Here is a 22,248-nt window from a genome sequence, read left to right as displayed (position 1 = left end):
CCTTTGCTCACCACAAACTCCAAACACTTGAACCTAAACTCACAGAAGAGATGGCAGCCTGAAAAACATAGCTAGTTTCAAGCAAATGTGACTGATGACCTCAGCCCCCTTTCTGCACATCCAACTGCCAAACCTCTCTTAGCTTCTCCTTAGCTGAGGCTACAGTTTTTTCCATTGCGAATCTGGGAACATCAAGAACAGGGTATGACGGTCTGAAATAAATGGAATACAAACAGAAGGGGCTCGTGTAGGGATTGTGTTATTCATTTTTACATTTAATGAAAAACTCCATTTGTTCAGTCATAACTGCTGAAGAATGACAGACTGCCACAAAACCCAGAACATCCGTCCAGATACACTGGATTGCCTCCAGAGGCTCTGCCAGCATGATGCTGATTTGTAAGAAACACTGTTCAAATCTGCACATACATAAAATTTTTGTTTAGCAAAGAACTGGCTATTTCAGGTTTCTGGGATATCTTAGTTTAAGGTATTTTCCCAATATTAAATTGTTACTTTTTTTTTTTTTTAAAGACAAAACCAGCAAGAAATTATATGGCAACAGATTCAAGGTGTGGTTTGCTTAAATTAATGACAGGTATGTGGAAAGATAATTATTATATTACATTTCAGTCCACTGCAAACAGTAAAAATATCAAAGGTCCCAAAATTCAGTCTGAATAAGATATATTACTAAAACCACCACCCCCATCCTAACAGGCTAAGACATTGCATCTAACAAAATTACCCACCCGATTATTAAAGAAACAGCAATGTTACTAAGAACAGCTCACTAAATATACAGAACTACATTACCTAGGTAGAATTTATTGCAAAACCAGGAAAGAGACAGCAAACTAGAAGTCTGTCTTCCACTTCAGATTTGTATCACTCGTTCAAGTTTCACTCGCTCGCGCACACACACATACACACACACACGCAGCCTGTACACAGAAAGTCGCTAAACACATTTGAGTTCCCACAGTCTCACAAGAAACCTTAAAACATTTCAGTAAAAAGTTAAAATGAGATCTTTTACCACAAGGACTATAAAATCCCCCCCCCCCCTCACTACCTTTGAATTTCTAAGTTTTGGATTCTAAAAACCATACATAAAAAGGAAGAGTTATTTCAGTAGCACAAAGACTACCTTAAATATATATCAAAGGAAGTCTAAGGAGAGTTAATGCAACAAAAAAAAAAAAAAATTAAGACCTGCATCGCACACAGTCAGTGTTTTCAACACTGTTGATAAGCTCTAAATCTCTAAATGTAGTAGAGCACTGGTTGTTTTTGATTAAATTTTAATTCTGAAGTTACATAAAAAAACAGTTGTAGCAGTTCTTTTGAACTGCTAGTTTCATGAGGAAAAAGTCCCTTTCAAAACTTCAATAAATATGCTGACATGTAAAGTTAGTTGAGGTTGTCATGCAAGACAAGTTACATAACCAAGACCAACTCAATCTTTATAATAAAGGCAACTTGCATTCAAAAATGAACTTTACCCTTACAATTTTATTCAAAGGGTAAACATGAATTAACCCAGCTGTTTACCTGAATTACAAAAGTAACATGATTCAATATGAAAATAAGAAACTGTCTACAAATCTCTGACAGTAATAAATTGCAATATACAATGCATACAGGAGTTATACAGAGCAACAAACTCTTGTACAAAACAAAAATACTTTAATACCTTTAAAATCCAATTTTTTTTTAAAATCATCATGAAAAAGATTTGAGTCAGAACTCACACCTCAATTAGTCAAGCTTCTGGTAGCTACATTACAGCTATTTAATATACAAAGAGATAAATCTCTTCACCAGTCATTAAAACTGCCTCTTCATTAGAGTTGCACAGCTTTTCCGTCTTGTGTTCCCAGATACAAAGTTTTCTTCAAATCATGAGAACTGGATTTGTTGAACACCAGAGATCTAGAGAAAGAAAATGCAAGGTTACATTCAAATGCACCTTTCCTGAAACTGCATCGCAGCTAGCAGCCTTGAATTGTCAGTGTTGGAATGTCACGACACCCACCACCAAAGGACTACATAAAATTCGTTCTCATCTTTCACAACAGGGCAGCTGAATTAGCGTTTGAATTTTAGCAGCAGAAGGGAGAGTATGGGACGGGATACAGTACCTGTTGATACGATGTTGTGTAGACCATAACATTCTGCTGTTGGCCATCTGTAGTTATTAAGCCTGCTGGCAACTGGTTAGCTGAAAGAAAGAGCATTTTAAGAAAGTTAGACAGGAACTGCAGGACACACAGAGCCTCGTTTGACATGGCTGTCACCATTAAATAACCTTTAATTGTGGTCCACTCCAGGACTCCAGAGCCATTCCTCTCCTGACACCTACCATCCTACACTGCATACAGACACACTTGTCACTGAGTGTTACAAGTAAGCAATTTTATTCCCATTAAGAAGAAACACTTAAGAAACAAAATTCAACTTAATTTTGCATCAGATAATCTAAAAGAAAGTGCACCTTGTTCTTCCCCTGTACATAATCTGAAGCAGAACATACACAGCTGTACATGGCAAATGGAGCAGAGTTTGCCAACTCGACCATTGAAAAAGCCATCTCCAGCATTCAATGTCCCAAGAAACCTGGAGAATTCTGGTTGTTTAGACATAAGGTTAGCACTTGAGCGTACACATGTGTGAGGAACTCAATGAAATCGTTGCGCTGCTTTATAAAACAGGATCCGTCAGGGACTCCATAATGTGGAAGCCCCGTGGAAGGCAGCAGAGATGAACAGAGATGGTCAATGACAAAAAAAAAGGCACTGCCAGAGCCTGACTTTACACTGATTGACTTCAGCACACCATTCAGGGTACGCACAAGAGCTCTGAATTTCATGGAGGACGGAGGAGGTCAATGAGTGGAGTAAAAAGTACTTACTTCTGAGATTTAGAGAGAAAACAGAGGGAGTGATGCTCTAAGATAAACCTTTACAATAATGTGACATTCAGAGTAGCTATGTTACAACTGCTACTTGGAAGCAAAGCAGCCAAACTCTTAAGTTGTAAGTTAAGTCGCTGTAGCATAACAGTCTCCGCTAGGAGACAAACAATGGGGCTTTTTTGTTTCTGAAGTATGGCTGTTACTGTGTATAAATAAAATGTATAACCCATTAAAAAAAATTCTGAAAACACAGTATAATCCTAACAGCTGTCATCTGAAAGCTGACACGTGGGAGTTTTTTAATTGAGTTTTTGGTTGGGTTAGTTTCCCCCCCGCCTTCATGGTACTAATTTTCAAATACTTAAGTTGCAAGTTAAGAGATGCATTAAGATCACAGTGAGAAGTGGCTCTGGCAGGTCCAAAATTTTACTGCCCTTTCATCGCATGTTCCACATCCAACACATTTTAATGCCAAGCCTCCTACCCAGCCCTGGCATTAGGCTAAGACAAAGAGCTAAGGGTTATGCCACAGCAGCACAGCTATTAACTGCTACTCCTGCAGAAAGACCATCGTTCTGATTAGATCTATAGCTGCCCCTATGGAAAGAAATACCTGTAGCACTTGACACGCTCAGTTATTTTACAGAAAAAAAATCTTTTCCTCCTTCTTCTACTGCTGCAACATCTTCTTTGCATCCTGCCGAGACTTAATATTCACTTCCAAAGTTGCTCTTTTCAAATCACAGCAAATTAAGGCTTATTTCATCGAGCACCCTGAGGTTCCCAAGCCTGAGATACTTGAACAAGTGACTAGGAGCAGATATTCAGCCTTCTGCTGTTTAACAGAGACAGTATCAAATTTGGGAAGGGGACAGAGAATCCACAGAGATAAGGGGATTTGTTTTTTCTGGTTTCCATTTTCTGGCAGGCATTGTACTCAGGCTAAGCAGAGCATGAGCATCCAGAGGAGAAACCCTTTGTGAATTTGACTCTTTGCCCATACAAAACAAGATGTTGGATGCAGACACAATCAGGAGTTTCCAACTATATATTCTCCCTCAACTCTTGAGCTGCAGTTTACAGGCTTGAAATGCAAATCAGAATATACACAAAATACAGCTTTTGGAACAATTTCTATATATTGATTTGACAAGCTTCCAAGCTGGACAGACTCCCAACACCTGCAATCTAGAAACCATTAGCAACATACCCAAGGTAAGTAAGTTGGGCCTATAGTTGTGCTAGTGTCTTGCTACTTCTGAACCAACAGAGCTATTACATTTGAGTGAGTATAGATAAAAGTTTACTATTTGCACTGCCTGATCTTTAACTATAAAATTAAAATAGTCATATTAAAAAAAAAAAAAAGCTTTCTATAAGTCCCCTGCAATATTGAGGTTTAGATGCTTAATTTCCAGCCAGTTTTATGACCTTATCTTCCAGGCTAGGAGAGACCCAAAGAGTCTCTGTACTGATCTGTATAGCCAAAGTCATCATACTGGGAGCAAAGCGTGTTTCAGACCCTGAGTAGGTCATTTCAGTCCTCAGGCTTTGAATTTTTGCTAGTTCAGTAGTTTACCAGTGATTTTAAACAGAAGACTTGGATACTTGAAAAACTAAATCTCGTCAGTAGATATGACTAGAGCTGTGCCTCCTAATTCTTCTTTTATCAGCTTCAAGATTATCAGCCCATAATATTTAAAAGCTGAGGTGAAGACTACATGCAAGAATCCAGCATCAACAAAACCAACACAAAGGCCCAACAACTGTCAGCCTTTAATTCACAGTATAAGGAAGAAAAACTACAGTGAATGCATACACTGCTGCTTGCCCTACACCTTTTAGTTGCCAATCTGTGCATTTTTTTGAATGTAAGAAATATTAAGCACTTCAGAATTATATGAAGATGATGTTCTTCTCTGGCTCATTTCTCAAAGACGAGCTCCTCAAGTCATTGAGTCGAGTTTATTTTACTTGTTCCCCAACAGTCTTGCAAGTAGAACAAATGTGGCCTAATACGTAGCTACTGGGGGGGTAAGGAAAAAAGTTTGCACCTTTCATTACAATCTATGTTTAAGTGTAGAGAAAAATACTAGCACTAATGTATGCGTTTAAAAATCTTCCACGGTTGACATTAGCTATTAGAGTGTTATCATTTATCGTTATATTACCTCATTCTGACCATAAATTCTACTGACTGGGAGGAGTTTATCTGAGCAGAGGTTATCCTCCAGACATTTCAAATGAGAATCTCTATGGATCACAGGTGTAACATGTGGCCAGTCCAAGATGTATTCCTCAAGTTAAGAATTCTGATGTCTAAAGGAAGTGCTATTTTTAGAAAAGCCATAGTAATAATATAATAAATTAAAAAGCATTACTTACTAAATGCTTCCTCTGTGAGCTCCTCACTTAGACCATCTCCAGTTGTAACTGTTCCCCCAATTCCCTTTTCTCCTTTCATTGCCTGGAGAGGAAAAGAAAAAAAAAGAAAAGGAAGAATTTCTATTAGAGTACAGTTGGTTTGAGATTGTTTCAAGACCCACGAGCTCTAGCCAAAGTTTAGAGCTTGCAGAAGAGTCACTGTGCAGCATCTGAAGTTTGAAATCCAAGACCTGTAAAACTCTATGAGATTTAAGAACGTGCATAGTACAAGAATATGTGAAGGATGATTTTCATCTTAGCCGTACTCCTTAGAAACAAAAACTCTGCAAACTAGGATTGTGTAATTCTAAGAAAGGCTTTCACCTTCTGCAAAAAGTCAAAGATCTGCAGTAATCCAGAAGCAGCAGTTAAGAATATTTACAAGAAATCACAGAATCTCAGAATTACTGAGAATGTGGAACATCTGCTTACCAACTACACACAAGTGCCATCATCATATAGCTAAGAGTTGACATTTAAAACCAAGATATTGGATTTCTTTTCCTGCATCAAGGACTACAGCCAGAAAGGATATCAGCACAGAAAGCCAAGGCTCTCAGTCATCTGCATGCAGTTTTACAAGTATGAAGTTTGATGCTCTGCACTATTACATAAGAACATGTAAGAAAATAAAATAGGTGTAAAAAGTATTCTCTGCAACTGTTTGATGTAGACTAAATACTAAGCTACAAAACAGAAATATTTCACTATATACAGTACCCTGAGGACAGAACTAGCTGGAATGGAGGTTTAAAACTGATGAGCAAAACCATCCAATCCCTCCAATTAAAACCCAGTCCCACTACTCTGCTACCACAGCATATGTATCTGCAAAAATGGTCACTTCAGAATGAAAGAAGCATAGACACACTTCAGACTTCTCCAGAAGTACTAAAACTAGTTAGGCACTACTTGCATTTTTAATTAAAGCACATACAGCAGTTTGACGGCACACGCAACTGCTACGCAGAACTCGAAAACGATGGCATACAGCAGTACTTCAACTTTTAGATTACACCTTCTGTTACTCATCACAGAAAATGACTTTCTGGGAAGGCGAAGCTTCAAGTGCTATCAGCAAATTAAATATCATTAGCGAGTCTCACCCCATTAATTAAAATCTTAGGTTTACAGAACAAAGAAAGTCTGAAGAGCATCTCTATCTACAGCACTGCCAATTTAGACATACCCGCTTCACTCATGCCAGCAAAACCCAGTAGCCATACCAACAGAGAGATTAACATTAAAAAAAAAAAATTTTTTTTTAAATTGTTTTGATTTTTTTCCCAGGATTGCTTTAATCCTGAACAACTTCTTCATTCAGGACTATGAGGAAGAGAAGTCACTGGATAAAAATACCTTTGATTTGTTTGGTTAAATCTGGTATTCTGAGGTATAAGAACACCAAACTAAAGAAGCAAGCAGGCAAGCATAAGTCTCTTTGGTCTTCAGACAGATAGGTGGGGGGCAGACCAGAACAAAAAAAACCAAGCAGAAGCAACTTGTTTTTCAAAAAGTTTAAACTACTGAATGGAAAAAAAAAAAAGTCACTTTCTGCTACAGAAGGGATAAATTAAAATGCTTGGATCACATACCTAGCATGTACTGTGCATCAAAAGCAAATTCAGAGACAGGGTAAAAAAAAACAGATTTTAAAAAAACAACATTGAAGCAGATAGGCTTCCATGTGAATCATTATTCTGACATGATAAAAACAACTTTTTCTTTTGCAGTTCTGAAGCCCAGACAAACAATAAGCATTAGGCTAGTTCCTCAGAGGATGCAGTCTAGTACAGTTTTATTGATTGAACCCAAAGATTGAATTAAGTATTCTTAATAGGCACCTTTAAAGAACAGAGTGATTTACTACCAGCAATATATTGGAGAATTTATTCAGTTGAAAGCTTTAACTACTTTGAATCAGCAAGTCTAATCAAAATGCTTACTTACTCTTTTTTCCTCTTTATATCCTCTGGAATGCTTTTAAACATTACATTAGTCCCTGACAATAGCTGTGAGATACTGTGCAAGTTATCCATTATACAATTACAATGATGGGGAGCTAAGGATAAACACAACCAGGTTAAATAAATGAGGAAATACTGAAGTAGATACTGACCTCTCTGAATTTTTGGAGGTATAACTTCAAAGGTTCAACATAGCTATCAAACCCTAAGGTAGACATGGCAAAGAGAATATCTTCTCCATTGATGGTCTTTCTTTTCTCTTGGTGACACCTCTCACTTGCTTCTGACGTTATAAAGCTGATGAATTCACTTACACACTCTTGCACACATTCCTTTGCATCCTTAGCAATCTAGTAAGGAAAAAGTAAAATAAAATGATTTATCAAGACACAGGATTAAAAAAAAAAACCAACCAAAGAATACACTAGGTAATAAAGGAAACATCGCAAAACCTGATGATAATAGCCATTTAGGCAACACCTATATATGAGGGAACCACTGGATGTCATCACTGCTCTATGTAAGCACAGCTGCAACACAATTTTAATCTAAGTTTTACTATTTCAAGCAGCACAGCAAACTGCCAGGATCTCCTGCAGTCATAACTATGTTCTGTACAAGCTTTTACATACAGATGCATCTCAGTATTGCTTACTTTGTAATGAACAGGTTTAAAGAGAAGGTGTAGGTAAGCAATGTCACAGCCCACTTCCATCTTCCTTTTAATAGACCTGGCAGTTCCAACTCCACTGTAGTACATTCCCACAAATTTGGCAACAAGTATTTTTATCCTGACCAGTTCACGGACTAAAATATACACCTAGCAGCAAGCCTCTCTTATTCTGGTGTAAATTTTCCAAATGAGAATACAAACAAAGAAACATATGCCCCTGGCAAGAAAGAAATAGGTAAATTTCATCATGGTTTTCAGCTGGACAAAAGTAAGTTACCTGACTTAAAAGAACAGCAAGCATTACTCATTATTATTTGGGAAGCTGACAGGAGCCAACTGAAAGATTATAATAATTAAGATTCTTATTCTTCACATGAGAACAACCTGTTTGTATTTAAAAAAAAAAAAAAAATGAAGCAGTAACTGTATGTAGAATCTTCACTAGTTCCTCTGGTATTTTCAGATACATAGGGTGAGATTTTCAGAAGTACTCATCAGCCAGCAGCTTCCCTTGCAGTTTTTCACAAAAACGTCCCTGATATTTCAAGATAGCTCAACATCCCATATGCTAAATTTTTGAGAAAAATCTCATCTTGATCACTAAAAATTTATGACAATATGGACTAGTGAAGAAATTTTCACAGCAAAGATATAAATGTAACACCCAGATCTTCAGAAAGCCCTGAACACTATGAAAGTACAAGCAGATGCAAGTAAATTATGTCTTGGTTCTATTTAGAGTGATCTCAAAAAAAGAAAAAAAAAAAAAAAAAGACATCAGCTTTAGCTAGAGGAAATGTTACTGGGGCAGGAATTGTATTGGAATACAACAGAGGAACAACAAGTAATAGGAGCCCTGCAAAGGTTTTAGATAAACAAGTAGAACTGTCAAACACTTATACAATCACCAGCTCAGCAGAATGGATTAAAGTCTATTCTTAGAAGTAAGAAATAAAAGAAATCTTTCAATATCTGGCCTTATCTACTACAGGGTATAAGGCAAACTTCTTGGGTCATTTTGGCATTTGGATATGGAAAGATTCCGGTGATGGAAGACTAACAATTCTCTTTCCTTCAGGATAAGGACTGGATTTTTATTTCATCCAAAATGGTTCACTTATTCCAAATTTTATGCACCTCAGTAAAAGCAGATTAAATTTTGTAAGAGAATTGCATAGAAAATATTCTTACTGATATGGGACTGTCACCAAGTCTGACCCATTACAACAATTTCACAGAACACATCTTGGAAAAAGAAAGCCCTGAAAGCCCTATGAAGAGCACTGTTCTGGATACTCTAATTACGGCAGTTGCTAAAAGCTTTCAGAAACCTAAAAAAAATGGACTTGGTCTCAATCACCTCCTGCTCAGATTTTTTTTTCTTTTTTCTTTTCTCTTCTAAGGCTTTTCTCCAATAAACCAGGATCATTTGGAAAAATACATTGTTCTACCAGCTCAAGTTCACTCAGAGGAAGGAATAAAACTCATTAACACACTTTACCAGACAAGGGTATTACCTTTCCTGTTTGGGGTATGGCATTTTTCATTATCCTTGCCACATTTGCAATTGGAAGATATATATCTTGTTCTCTAAAACTCTCTTTTGAGCCATTTGTGTCTTCGTGATCATTCATACTGTCCTCTGTGTCTAATGAAATAAAGAAAAATTAACAGAAAATTTATTTGATAGACAGCAGGCAATAATTAAGTCAGTTTAAAATCTTACACTGAAGGATGAAGACCTTTGAAAGCACAGTGTACTAACACTGTAGAAGTAATTAAAAAAGAGATGCAACACCAGGGTACTTTTATGGTTGTTCGATACCATCTTTATCACATTATGCGCAGAAATGTACATGGCTGCTGAACACCAAGCATTCTTAATGTCATGTCAAAATACAAATTGTTTCCTAGAACATAAATTTTTTTTTGTCATCACCTCAAAGGTCTCTGTGTCAACACTGAAAAATCCAAGCCCCACCTTCAGACTGCAGAAAAAAATGCTTTATACAGATGAGGCATTATGAATACAAATAATTGCAAATTCTTAGCTTGAGAGAAGATAGCAGAGAACTATACAAGAACTGGAAGGAAATATATATACACACACACACAGAAGTAGTATTTACTGTAACGTTTCTTACCATCATGAGGCTGTATCACATAGTGACTGCCACCAATGTAATCTCCAGCAATTCCTAACTGAGAAGCATCCGTTGTGGAGCTATCACCATCCATCTACAACCAGAAGAAGGAAACCTTTCAGGTATGTTTGTTACACCATTAAGTGCAGCTATGGCTGACAAACAGCACTTTAATCAACTTAGAACTATGAGACCAATTTATACAAAGCATAAATATTTTGTCATTTGAGAACAGCATCCCTTCTCTCATTACTGAGCTTTACTGACAGTGGAAACAAGGAAACTGTTTTGTGAAGCTTCCCCAAAAATTCAGCCGGAGGCACAGGCCGTGCACAGCAACATTTGGTTCATGCAGCACATATAAAGCAACCTTGTGTTGTTCCCATGAAAGTCTGACGAGAACAGGTCAAGGCATCTATTTCTCTGAACAACCCTCGAAACCTACGCTCGCTGAAGACTTTACCTACAGTTGTTACACAGAGTGCATCCTCCACTCATCATCACCCCCCTCCCAAAGAAGCTTTTGTCTAGCCCACCAACAAACTTCTCCCAGCCAGACCTCAGGACCAGCTCTGTATCCGCATCCTCACCCTCCCTGAGGCACCAGTCACTCCCAGCTGCCTTCCGAGTCCCGTTTTCCTTCGCTTTCCCTGGTCCTGCCCTGCCTCGCTCCTCTGGGCATCCTCCAGTGCTCCTCTCACAATGTTCCGACGTGGTGGCCAACAAGAAGTCTTCTCCTTGAGGCTTTAGAGATGAGGTCACAGTTTAATAGGCAATTTGAATGCCAGGAGAAAGAGGGAAGCCAGAAGAGCCGGCATTTCCCTCCCCGGCTGGGGACCCTTGTCCCGGGAAGCAACCACCACGTTTCAGCTGGAGGAGTCTGGGAGATGCCTGCCTTCCCCCTTCCAAATGGGGCAAAACTACCGAGATCAGCAGCAGCCATTTGCTACTAATTCTCAACGTTTGCTAGGAAATCGACTTTGTGAACAAGCCAAGGGGTCTCGCAGTGCTGCTCCGAACGGAGGCTGTGCCCCAGAGGGTCCTCAGCAGCCTGCCGTCTCACCGCTCGGAGACATCGCACGTACCGCGCTTCCTCATTCTGCGGAGGTGAAAGAGGCGAAGATGCCTCCTACGTCCCTTGGAGGTTCACATCTCTTTAGTGAGGACTTGCCACAACAGCAACAGAACACATCGCTGCCTTCTGCACCCACGTTTTGCCACCATACACAACACACAGACATATGTGCATTCTTGCAACAGCAAATGCTTTGGCCCATGTAACCTGTTACCATATTACATTTTGCCTTTTTACAGGAATAACTAATTTCCTTAAACACTGTCAGCAGGTGCTCAGTAGAAAGCTTAGTCCTACCAAAAAAAAAAATCATAGCAGACAACGGTTGCACTTTCAAAGGGGCTATTTTATCAGTGCCAAATGTAAGTTCGAATTCAAGTTTCCAGCTTTTTAAAACTTTTGGACAATCCTGACTTTTTTCCAGTTGCAGGTGTCTTGAAAATTGCATTTTAAAAGTGTATTAAAAATAAGCTTTTGCAGAACATTGAGCTGCCATGCTTTTTCTCATGTAGGGTGGTATTTTTGCAGTCATGTGCTTTAATAATGCTTCTTTTGGAGAGAGGAAACAATGCAAAAATTAGGGAGGGAGCAGGGGCTCCCAGCACATGCAAACTCTTTCAACACAGGCGCACAAATCCAAAGATATTTTTTAACACGTTTAGATGCACAGCACCAGATTCACCTTTGCCCTGAATTTTCTTGGCTGTATTTAACATCAAACAACTCTGTTAGCATTTGCTTATCTACCCATTTGCTAGAAAATCAGCTCTTCCATTCCCATTCTACACTTCATACTGTTCCTTCTCTGGACCAGCACTTCCCATCCTACCCTCTCCCCAGCCCAGCTGTTTCTGATGAGAGCAGCCAGCCTTACTGACAAGCTACATAGACAGCCCCATGGGAGGCAGAACCTGGCTCCATTCCGTCGCCGACCTACACCAGGTGCCCTGGTGTCCTTGGAAAACAAGCCCTGTCCCAAAGGGTTGCGTGGTCATTGCCGGTGAGACCATGCAGCTCACTTCTTTACAGACCATTAGCCTGAAGAGGGAGGGAGAAGCAGTCTTGTGCTATTTTTATACCTACCCAGAAATATGAGCAACTTAACCTCCCTCTAATCTGCACTTTGCCTGTTGCCACAGGGCTGGGGTTTGCTTTCAAACCCTTAGGCAACGTCCAGTGCTACGCTTGGCCACAGATGCACAAGTAACCCGAGAGCTGCTCACATTCAAGGTAATACTACAACAGCTGGATGTAGCCTTAGGAGCTGCTTAAGAGGAAAAAAACCCCACTCTTCCACCTCTTCCTCATTGTACAGAATGTGCTTTTTTTAAAGCACTTCTGGTCCCTTTTGATGGGCTTTTGTAAAACGGTTTCACTTCTTAGACAGCAGCTCTGCCCAAACGAAGGGTAGCATTTTAGGCATTAGCTTTCCATGTGCCAACTTTCATGTAAATTCACTTTGTCTGCATTTTGCAGACTCTTTGTTGGGAGATTTAACTTTACTTTTCAATTTTCCAAAGGGTCTCCAGTTTGCTTACTCAGCTCACTCTAATGACAATGCAAGGATATCACAATCCTGCACGTCAAGACCACCAAAATCGACATCACCCATCATTAAGAGAGTTGTCTCTCTTTTCCTTCTGCAATTTGAAGCAATTAACATTCTGCAGTCTGGTAAATCCCAAAAGCTACCTCCAAAATTAAGTTAGGATTTCCTGGCAGTCTTGTCCTCAGTTTAGGCTCTCTGATCCCTACTAGAATTTTACTCAGAATTAGGGTCTCCACGAACTTTAAACGTTAAGTTTATTCAGCCCCAGTACTATTTTAAATGCCTTGATGTTTCTTCCCCTCTCCTTTCTCAGTCTTCTCTGAAACATATCTTCTAAAACTTTCCTTTTTCCAGGATTGCAATATTCTTCACATTTCTGCAGTGATGTGATAATTCACTAGTTTCTGCTCACCTGTCCTGCAGCCTACCCCATCTGAATCTTTATTGCCAAGACCCAGCAATATTATTTAAGAAATCATCTTGCTTTCATTAGATCAGCTCACCTTCAAAAGACAACTCCTGCTTGAATCTCTTTTAAACCTCTGCTGCATCTGTAGACAGTTTTGGCCATATTAGACTAATGCATCAGCAAGGTACTATTCTTTGCTTTTATTCTTTTCTGTGTGCACTTTTCCATATCTACTTACAGTATGTATTACTTCACCATTAGTGAGAATTTGAGTGGAAGCTTATCAACATAATGAATCTAAAATAGCAATTAGCAAAATTGACAGGAAAAGGCTTGCAAAAGAAAAAGGCAGATCAGTCTCAGATAAAGAAAACTGGCACTGACAGCTTAGCATCAACTGAAATTACTTCTGTGGGTATTACTTTAAGAAAGATTTTTAGCTGCCAGGACAACCTCGGGGCAGGGGATTACAGACAGCGTAACGCCCTTCTGCATAACACTTAGCATAACCAGGTCCTAATCCAGGATCACAGGATAATTCAGGTTGGAAGGGGCCTCGGGAGGTCTCTAGTCCAACCCCTGCTCAAAGCAGGGTCAGCTCCAAGCTCAGAGCAGGTCACCCGGGGCTTTATCCAGCCACATCTTGAAGACCTTCATGGACAGAGCCTGCCCAGCCACCCTGTGAGCCTCTTCCACAGCTTGGCTGGCCTCATGGTGAGAAAAGGAGCAGCATCTCTACACACTACTTCAATCCAAGCAAGTCTGATGAAGAATTTCAGTCAGATTTGTCATTTAACTCAAATCTAGATCTAGGCATCTGAATATAGCAACTGTAATTAATATACCATCTAGTCACCCCACTAGTATTTCTTTGAGCCCGATGGATGACACAAACATGACCCTGCTGAAAAACGTGGCCACTGCTATTCCAGTCATCTCATAATGAACACAGTTAGACATTGAAGTATTACGGTTTTAATTTCAGATGTTCAAAACTTAAGTCAATCACCACATATCTGATTGTGAGCTCAGCACAAGCTCTGTAATACATACAACACAATGCTCAGAAAATGAGAAAAGACTGCTCTCAATACACTGTTGATAATTAATCCCCCCCTTTAAACAAAAAAAACCCCAACAAAACAACAAATACACAAAACAAACTAAACCTTCAGTGTCCCCCAAGTTACTCTAAAAAGGCAGCAGTCCAATGCAGCATAGAAACAACACCCTGCCTACAGTAAATACAGTAACTGGAGTCACTGGGAGACTAAACGGACAAGAGTTCTTATGCTGGTATGTTTTGTAGGAAGAGCTACTTCTTTGGATGGAAGTAGATGCCAAATTTCATGAACAGGCAGAATCCTGGGAGAACTAATCCTAAAAGGTTCAGATGGGTGAGAACGCTCTTCTCCTATTTTGCTCTAGCCCCTGGAACTGTTACAACTTTCTTTAAAGCACCTATTTGGAGACTATGTATCCCATCTGCATGGCAGTTTCAGCATGCAGACACTACAATGTCTTTTAATACATTACAGTGTCCTCTATACCTGTGTGGCTAGGGAGGAGGGCTTCCAACACACTGGTCTAGTAGCACATACTGCACACAACTTCAAGAAGCACTTACTGCATGTTGTACATTATCCTCAGCCTTTAGTGCTAGGAAAACACTGAAGCTCCTCCATGCATGCATACACATATTGACTGAATCAAGACTTGAGAACTAAGCATATCAGAAGCGACATGTCAGCCTCTGAAGTGACCATGCCACCATCTGATTTTTATCAACAACGAGGGAGAGAAACCCAAGTCAGTACAGGACACTCAACCCAAACATTCAGTGATACACTGCAAAAAGCATCTGAATACAGAGCAGCAGCACAAAGTTTTCTGGTGGTGGTTTTCTGTTTGGTTTTTTTTTTTATTTTTAATGAAAAAGAATATTACTAGGAATATACAAATTAATGGATCCAGGGAAATTAACCTGAGAAATATGTTAAAAGAGAACCATTTCAGATCAAGGGCATCAAAGAAAATTCAGTAATAAGATGGAAGTGAATGAACATACAGGTTTACACTGACATCTGGCAGAAAGTTTTCTGGAGGATGCTAAAAAATATATGCTCCTGTCAGCTGCCCAAAACTCAGACTGCTCCTACAATACATCTATACTGAATTAATAAAACCTCAGTATCTCAAAGTAATCTTGCATCCTGTTTAATCTTAAGAGCTCTCTTAAGAGAGCAGTATCAGTGGCTCAGCTAAACGACAACTAAAGAAGAATGCAAGCCCTGACCTTTTAGCACCTAGGAGAGGGTCTAAAACTTAGATCAGTATAAAAGGCAAAAATAGAATCAAAGAAACAAGATTTTGTCTTCAGAATGGGGAAGTTATCTGGCAATGATTTGCAAAACTGGTCTCTTGCAGGGAAACCAAAGGCCTCTTGCGATTTAAATACCACACATGGTATTTATCCACTCTGTCTCCCCAAACTGCTACCCTACAAGAGGGACAGCAGAAAATGATATGCAATGAACTGAAGCACTTGGTACACTTTCCACACAGAGTTGTCCCTGCCATAGAAGCAGGACAGAAATAACTAAAACTGCAGGTAGGAACCACATCAGTCATTTTAGATTAATTTTGCCACCACACCTTATCACAAGAGATGTAAAGCTGTAAAGCAGTAACAGCAGCTGCTGCTCCTAAACAGAAATACAGAAAGAATTTTTAATTGAAAATACATTTTTAATTTCCTTTTATTTTTCAATGACTTCTGGAGAACCTAATTTCCCACTGAATTTTCACGTGGCAGCAAAGCAGTGTCTCCTGCATCAAGAAACACCGACTGGTAAATCCACTCACGGGCCATCATTCCAGCAGATCCACAAAAATGTAAAGTTAAAACCCCTTAGCATGTGCCTAGAACACAAACAGATGCTGCACTGTCTCTCTCCATCTTGGGCTCCTCTTATCTCTCACATTCAGTGTTTTCCCCCACAACAGAATAACATTAGGAGAAGCAGACTGATGCTGAGAGGACCTGACAGCGTCACTAAGGCTCGTAGCATCTAGGCTGTACCAGGCTCCTTCCCTTGGACCATGGGGAAGAAACCTTTCCTTTATGAAATCCAGATAGGGCCTTTTCACCTTCCCCCTCCACATACCATATTATCAACGTTATGGCTCATCTTAGGAGCCCTGATGTCACCGGCCACAAGTCCCTTCCAGAGGGATCCAGCTGTGCTAGAGTTATGTGGTGGCTCCTTACTAGGCTGGCTAACTGTTCACAAGCATGGTTAGCTGCAATACATATGGGTGGACTAACAATGCATATATTTTTACATCAAGTAGGAGTGGATCAGTGATATGGAGCAAGCAGGAGAAATTCAGTTTCCATGCCTTCTCTTTTTTGGCAGTAAAAGAGAGAAGCTGGAGGGGAAAAAAACCGAGATGAACGGAGGCAGTTTTGCTGCTTTTGCAGATGCTGGAAGAGGGCAGCGGTGCTGAACAGACTGCACCAGCACCTCCTTCCTCCTGTAACACTGACTGAAAGCCCCATATTACCTTTCCACATTAAGTTCTTTTATGCTTTTCTAGCATTTTTTGTTGTGAAAAACTAAGCTTATCTGTTTATTAAAGCAGCAGTCCACAAATCCTGCCTTTTTCAAGTTTGATAACAGCTGTAAGTTGGTTATGCTTTTCCTTCATTGCAGTAGTACCTCAAGGGTGCCAAGAAGCTTATTCCTTTCAAGCAATAAGGCAAGTAAGAGTTTTACAAAGCTAGTTCAGACCAGGCCAGTATTTTCAGTCAAAAGTATCAAATTTGCTGACACTTCCTTTTATTCTACCAATATTGTTTACACATTGTTTAGTATGCGTATATATAGAGTCATGTTTTGCACTTTTTACAAGCATCCTGCCAGTAAAACATCAATTTCCAAACACCGTGTTTCTCTAAAGTACTATTGCAAAACTCAGTACTGAAAAGTCAAGTTTCTTCCTAAGCAAAATTTTAAAGGTGAAGCAACACTAGAGATTTGCATTTGAAAGCATTAAAGGAAGAGCCTTGCAAGCCCTTTTTAAATGTTGACAAACAAGATAACTGACTTGAAAAGTTTCATAGTATGTTTCATATCTTCACAGTATCTTGAACAATCTTTTTCATTCAATTTCTGTACACTGCCTCCCTTCATGTAATTATTACCACAAATAAGAGGTTATCCATTAACCTTTGAACTGCTGTAATTGTCAAATATTAAAGTCTAAAGAGTAACATCCAGTATTCTTGACTTCTTTCAAATATAATGTCATAGCTGTAAATGTTAGCAGCCAAGACCATATATAATCACCCGCTCAATGCAGTGTACAAGCAACTCATGCAGACCTCATAAATAATGATTCAGATTAAACCATCTTGGGTCTCCCAGAGAATTACAGATGGATCCTCCCTTAACATTATAACTATCACGCCATAGGCCACGCCACACAAGTAAAGTAAAAAAAAAAAGTAATCACTAAGCGTATTGTTTAGGAACGCTATGCTAACAATTATGCATACACACCGTTTCTCCATTTCTGCAAGCCAATTAAAGCCAAGACTGTGAATAATGCCCAAAGCGGCTCCTTCCATTTTGCTTTTCACTACTTCGCCTGAGCTTCTTTTGAGAAAGCTGCAATTTTATTTTTTTTAAATTGACAATAACTTCCATCTGTCAGTGAGACAGGCAAAGCTTACTACATGTAAGAGAGCCCATTCAAGGGCTGAAATCCAGATTTCTACATCCTTCACTGCCTAGAAATGTTCGGGTCATCAATTATTTTGCCCTCCCAAAAGCAACCCAAGAACACCAGGTAGCTTTTACATGACAACTCTTTGCAGAACAAAATATTTTTGGTTAAGCCTTGAAGAAATTGGTAAAAGCTAGAAGTTGACTGATTTTCTATTGCTGCAGGATTGCAGCAGGACCTAGGAAGGTTTCTTTAACCAGTGCATCTTAAGAGCTGCAGAAATATTACTAGAACACATGGATTTTTTTTTTATTTTCCAGTATGATTGCCTGCGACTAACCTACATGATATTCTTCAGGATCGCCAACTACATAATTTCTGGATGGAGCAGCGGCTGGCACACCCAGGTACGCCCAAGAACTCTCGCCAAACACACAACAGCGTGTGCAGACACGGAGAACGGCAGAGTCCCGTCTCTCTCCTACCTGCCGTGCGTGTTAGGGACAAGCCGCCGATGCTGCTCGGCTGTGCCAGCCGATCGATCTCACTTCGTGCCCTTCAATGATGCAACAGCAGCCAGCGCAGGGGCACGAGGGGGAAAACCTTCCTATCGACACAGACGGCCTCAAAGTCTTCCCCGCGCCCGGCCTGCACCTGTCCCGTAGACACCTTGTCTATCGCGGCCCCTCGTTTTCACACTGAGCACCAGGGCACATCCCCAGTTATTCAGCAACTTTATTGTCAACCACCTTGGCTGTGACTTCTGGCGGAAGGCAGCAGCCTCCCGTGCCCGCGGAGGGGGGGATCGGCCCTCCTGCAGACCACTGCCCGTTATTCCCTCCCCGAAACCGCCGTACCCGCACCGGGCTGTCACCCGGCTCCTCTCACCGCATCCCGGGGCCTCGCCCTACACTCCTTATCCCTGCAAAAAAACGCGGGCCGCCAGACCTTCAAGGAAATTTCGGTCTCGACAACAACGGCGGCAGCAGCGGGGAGGCCGGGCCGCTCTCGCCCCGCTGCCCGGCTCCCGGCCCGGTGAGGGGCCGTGGGCGTGGTGGGGGCCCCCCAGAAGCGCGGCGGGGCCTCGGCCCCTCTCTCCCGCGGCGAGGGGAGGGGGCTCGGCGGGCGGAGGCGCTGGCCGGGCAAAAAACAAAAGAGAGCGGAGCCCCCTCCGCCCGCGAACGGCGACGCGCGGCCGCCACAAAGCCGCCCCCCCCCCCCCCCCCCCGCCCGCCATGCCGCCGCCGGGAAGAGGGGGGCCCCGGGGCAGACCGAGCCGGGAGGGAAACCGCCGCCTAAGGGTCGCGGCAGCCGCCAGGCCGGCCCGGGGCGGGGGAGGTCGTACGCCCCGCCGCGACCTTAGCGGGCGGCGAGGGGAGCCGGCGGCCGCGGCCCGGCCCGCGGCGGACACGGCTGCGGGGCAACCGCGCTCCCGTCCCCGCCTCCTACCCCCCCCCACACACACCCCCCGCCGCCGCCGCCTAGGCCACAAAATGGAGCCGGAGCCCGGGGCGGGGAGTGCGGGGAGCACCTCCTTGCGCCTGGCCCCGCAAAGAGAGGGGGTACACCGGCGGGGGCAGCCGCCCCACCACCCCTGCCAAGACCCCCCCCCCCACACACACACCGCCACCTCCCCGCCCGCTCTCTCTCTCGCTCCGCTCCGCTCCCCCCGGCCGCGCGGCCCCCGCGTCTCCGGTCGCACAAAGAGACGAGCGGCCGGTAAGCGGGGCCCGGGGGCTGCCGCCCCCCACTTCCTGGTCCCCGCGGCGGCGGCGCGGCGGCAGCGCCGGGGCCCGGGGAGGGAGACGGACATTTCATTCGAGCCTGCAGTGGAACCGGTTACCAATCATTGGCCGGAGCCAGGCACAAACCTCCAGTGCGGCCCTGGTTGGCTCCCTCCGCAAATCGGCTGTTTGGTTGGACAGAAAATGGCTGCGAAGGAACCAGTCCCAGCGCGGAGCCCCGCTTCCCGCAGCCGGGCTGCCCTCCCTCCGCGCCGCCTCCCCGCCACGCGCGCCGGCTCTTCCCCTCAGCGCGCTCCCTCCCGCCGCTGCCGCCGCCGCCGCCCCGGCCCTGCCCGCCTCCTTTATACGGACGGAGGCGCCCGAGGTTGGGGGGCCCGCCGGGCCCGCCTTTCCCTCCCCTGTGGGGCGAGGGGGGTCCCGCGGCTGGGCTGAGGTAAAACCGCCTAGTCCGGGCGCGCCTGCAGGTTCCTTCGGCCTCTCCCGTGGGGTGCAGGGCTGGTGGTGGTCGTGTGGTGGGGTCGCTGACCAGGCGCGGCTCTCCCCCCGGGGCTGTGGAGAAGGAAACCCTGGGCGGTGGGGAACGGGGGAGAGGGTGGCCTTCCCGGCTGTGTGCCGCTGGCCTCTTCCCCGGCCTCTTCCCCCGATCGCTTCAGCGGCAGGGCTCTGCTGTCAGGAGGGCAGGCAGCGTTTTTATAGAGGGTCGAGGGGTTCCTCAGCTCTCTTCAGAGCTGCCCTTCGCCTGGGTCTAGGCTCATCGGCTGAGGAGAACGCGTTGCATCCCCCAGTGACTTCCTAGGTCTCACACAGACTGAGAAAGAAGAGGCTGATGAAGAAGAGAACGTTGACGAAGGAGGAGAATGGCCCACGGGACTAGGTCCCAACCAGCCGTTTAGTGGAACAAAACCTTGGGTGAGAGGATCTGCGGTTCTGGGTTGCCCCTTCCCTCTAGAGAAATAAAATCTGGCTGCAAACCTGAAAGATCATTTCCCCCTGGTGATACGGGGCCTGAAGAGCACATTTTCCTTCCACTTTCAGGCTTTGTTCTGAAGAAATACGAGCTGCTAGGTGAAGATGGTAGTTGGACTGACTTCTCCATTGAGATTTATAAACCTCTCTTATGAAGCATTTATATGAAACACTTCATAATCCACCAATCCTGCCATTCACTAGAACTGGAGAGAGGGATTTTTCCTCTAGGTGAAGGCAGCCAAAGACATTCCACACATCTGCCATCAACACGTGTGTATGTGCAATCTCCACAACGGAGGTAACAAGAATAATTTTGTTTCGTGCAGTTCTTAATAACCTGTAGTCATTCTTCATTACTTGAGGGTCTTAAGTATTTTACCTCACCTGGTACGAAACTCATGTTTCACAATGGCCTCTGCTAGCATTCCTCTTCTGGTTAATACCTGATAAACACGGCACATTCCTCTCCTAGCTTTCTGCTAGCATTTGGATTTAAACAAAGCAAAACTCAATAAACCTTACACATTTCCACTGGGTTTCACACAACATTAGTTTCATATGTTTCAATACATGATAAAGATTCAGATTCACTCAAAATGTCCATGTATTTGGATTGGTTTGAGTTTAAACTGAAACATCAAATGAGACAAATTTTGCATGGCCTCAGGTTTTTACTGCAAATGCTATATGCAGCTTGATTCTGCCTGCTGGGTACCGTGAACAGTAATTAGTTATTTTTTTGAAAATGCCCGGAAGATGTAATGCAAGAACATTGGCTAACTTTGGGACCTTAGGGAATGCATTTTCCCCTTTATCAATTTCATAGCTTGTGTTCACTAACTATAATACCATGACAATACACTATTCATCTTGCTGTGCAGTTTTAAGATCTTTGGGTGGATTCTGTCATCTCAGCCCAGAATTTCACAAGTGAGTAGAGGGATGAATGCTGACCAGTGTGCAGGTTCTTCAGGGCACAGAGCAGACAATGCCCTTTTTTTTGAGTAGCTAGTTGATATTTTGAATCTTTCCTTGAAACCATGGCCCTCAAATCTTTCTACTCCATATTTTTCAAACTTGGAACAAAAATATTAATTGTTTCTCCTGGGGTGCTTTTGCTGAGATTTATCAGTGTTGTATTGATAGAAAAACTACTTATCCACTTATTTTGCTCAACCCTTTTCTTTCGAATAGCATAGTGGGAGCAGAGTTCACTGTTACTGATGGCAGAACAGCACTCAGTGGTTAAACTTGTCAGCCAGCTGAAGCCAGGGAATCCAAGCCAGCATTCCCCTTTACATACATTTTATCTTGTGTTCCTCCATTAGTAACAATTTCTGTCACATGTTTATCATTCAGTCTTTAATTGGTTTATTATTTTATCCATATGCTAAGTACATTCTCAAGTTCCATATATTTGCAGCACTGTGTTCTGTTCATACCGTATATCCTGAAAATATTGTGTATTTCCACGTCTAATCTGCATCTTCCCTCTGTACAGTATCAGGGGTGTCTTGGTGAACCTTGATAAATCATCTAGTATAATGCTTGTTGCTTTGTTATCTTGCTGCTTATCAGTTACAGTCTCAAATTCCCCGTCATGTCATTTGGATTTTATATTCTCCAGGTTCACATATAATTTCTC

At 42.5% G+C, this 22,248-nt stretch overlaps 1 protein-coding gene and 1 long non-coding RNA gene across 6 annotated transcripts; one reads left to right on the top strand and one right to left on the bottom strand.

Moving 5' to 3' along the window:
* Positions 1-243: 243 nt before the first annotated feature.
* NFYB (nuclear transcription factor Y subunit beta) lies at positions 244-19,889 on the bottom strand. Of its 5 annotated transcripts, none has more exons than XM_069807431.1 (7): positions 19,761-19,889; positions 10,126-10,219; positions 9,499-9,629; positions 7,461-7,658; positions 5,303-5,384; positions 2,145-2,224; positions 244-1,935 (listed from the first exon to the last, which is right to left on the bottom strand). In XM_069807431.1, the coding sequence occupies exons 2-7, from the start codon at positions 10,217-10,219 to the stop codon at positions 1,903-1,905; spliced, it is 618 nt and encodes a 205-aa protein (XP_069663532.1). In that variant the 5' UTR covers positions 19,761-19,889; the 3' UTR covers positions 244-1,902. The 5 variants fall into 5 exon arrangements, with proteins under 5 accessions (XP_069663532.1, XP_069663534.1, XP_069663537.1 ...); XM_069807433.1 differs by having other exon boundaries at positions 19,733-19,887; XM_069807436.1 differs by lacking the exon at positions 19,761-19,889 and adding an exon at positions 18,375-19,094.
* Positions 19,890-19,905: 16 nt separating this feature from the next.
* On the top strand, positions 19,906-22,165 carry LOC138690067 (uncharacterized). The gene is made up of 3 exons (XR_011328860.1): positions 19,906-20,067; positions 20,384-20,543; positions 20,670-22,165. It is a non-coding gene; the product is annotated as an uncharacterized lncRNA (long non-coding RNA).
* Positions 22,166-22,248: the final 83 nt, after the last annotated feature.

Source organism: Haliaeetus albicilla, chromosome 19, assembly GCF_947461875.1.
Source record: "Haliaeetus albicilla chromosome 19, bHalAlb1.1, whole genome shotgun sequence".
In the NCBI taxonomy this organism is placed as follows: domain Eukaryota; kingdom Metazoa; phylum Chordata; class Aves; order Accipitriformes; family Accipitridae; genus Haliaeetus; species Haliaeetus albicilla.
Note: the sequence above shows the minus strand (reverse complement) of the source record. Positions and strands in the feature narration are given on the sequence as shown.

Bases quoted from the DNA above. Each gene is read 5' to 3' on its own strand.
- NFYB (XM_069807431.1), bottom strand. From the start codon at position 10,219: ATGGATGGTGATAGCTCCACAACGGATGCTTCTCAGTTAGGAATTGCT. The intron at 5,385-7,460 runs GTCAGTATCTAC...TTTCCTCTCCAG, and splicing joins ACCTCCAAAAATTCAGAGAG to GCAATGAAAGGAGAAAAGGG. The intron at 2,225-5,302 runs GTAAGTAATGCT...TCTTTCTTTCAG, and splicing joins GCTCACAGAGGAAGCATTTA to CTAACCAGTTGCCAGCAGGC.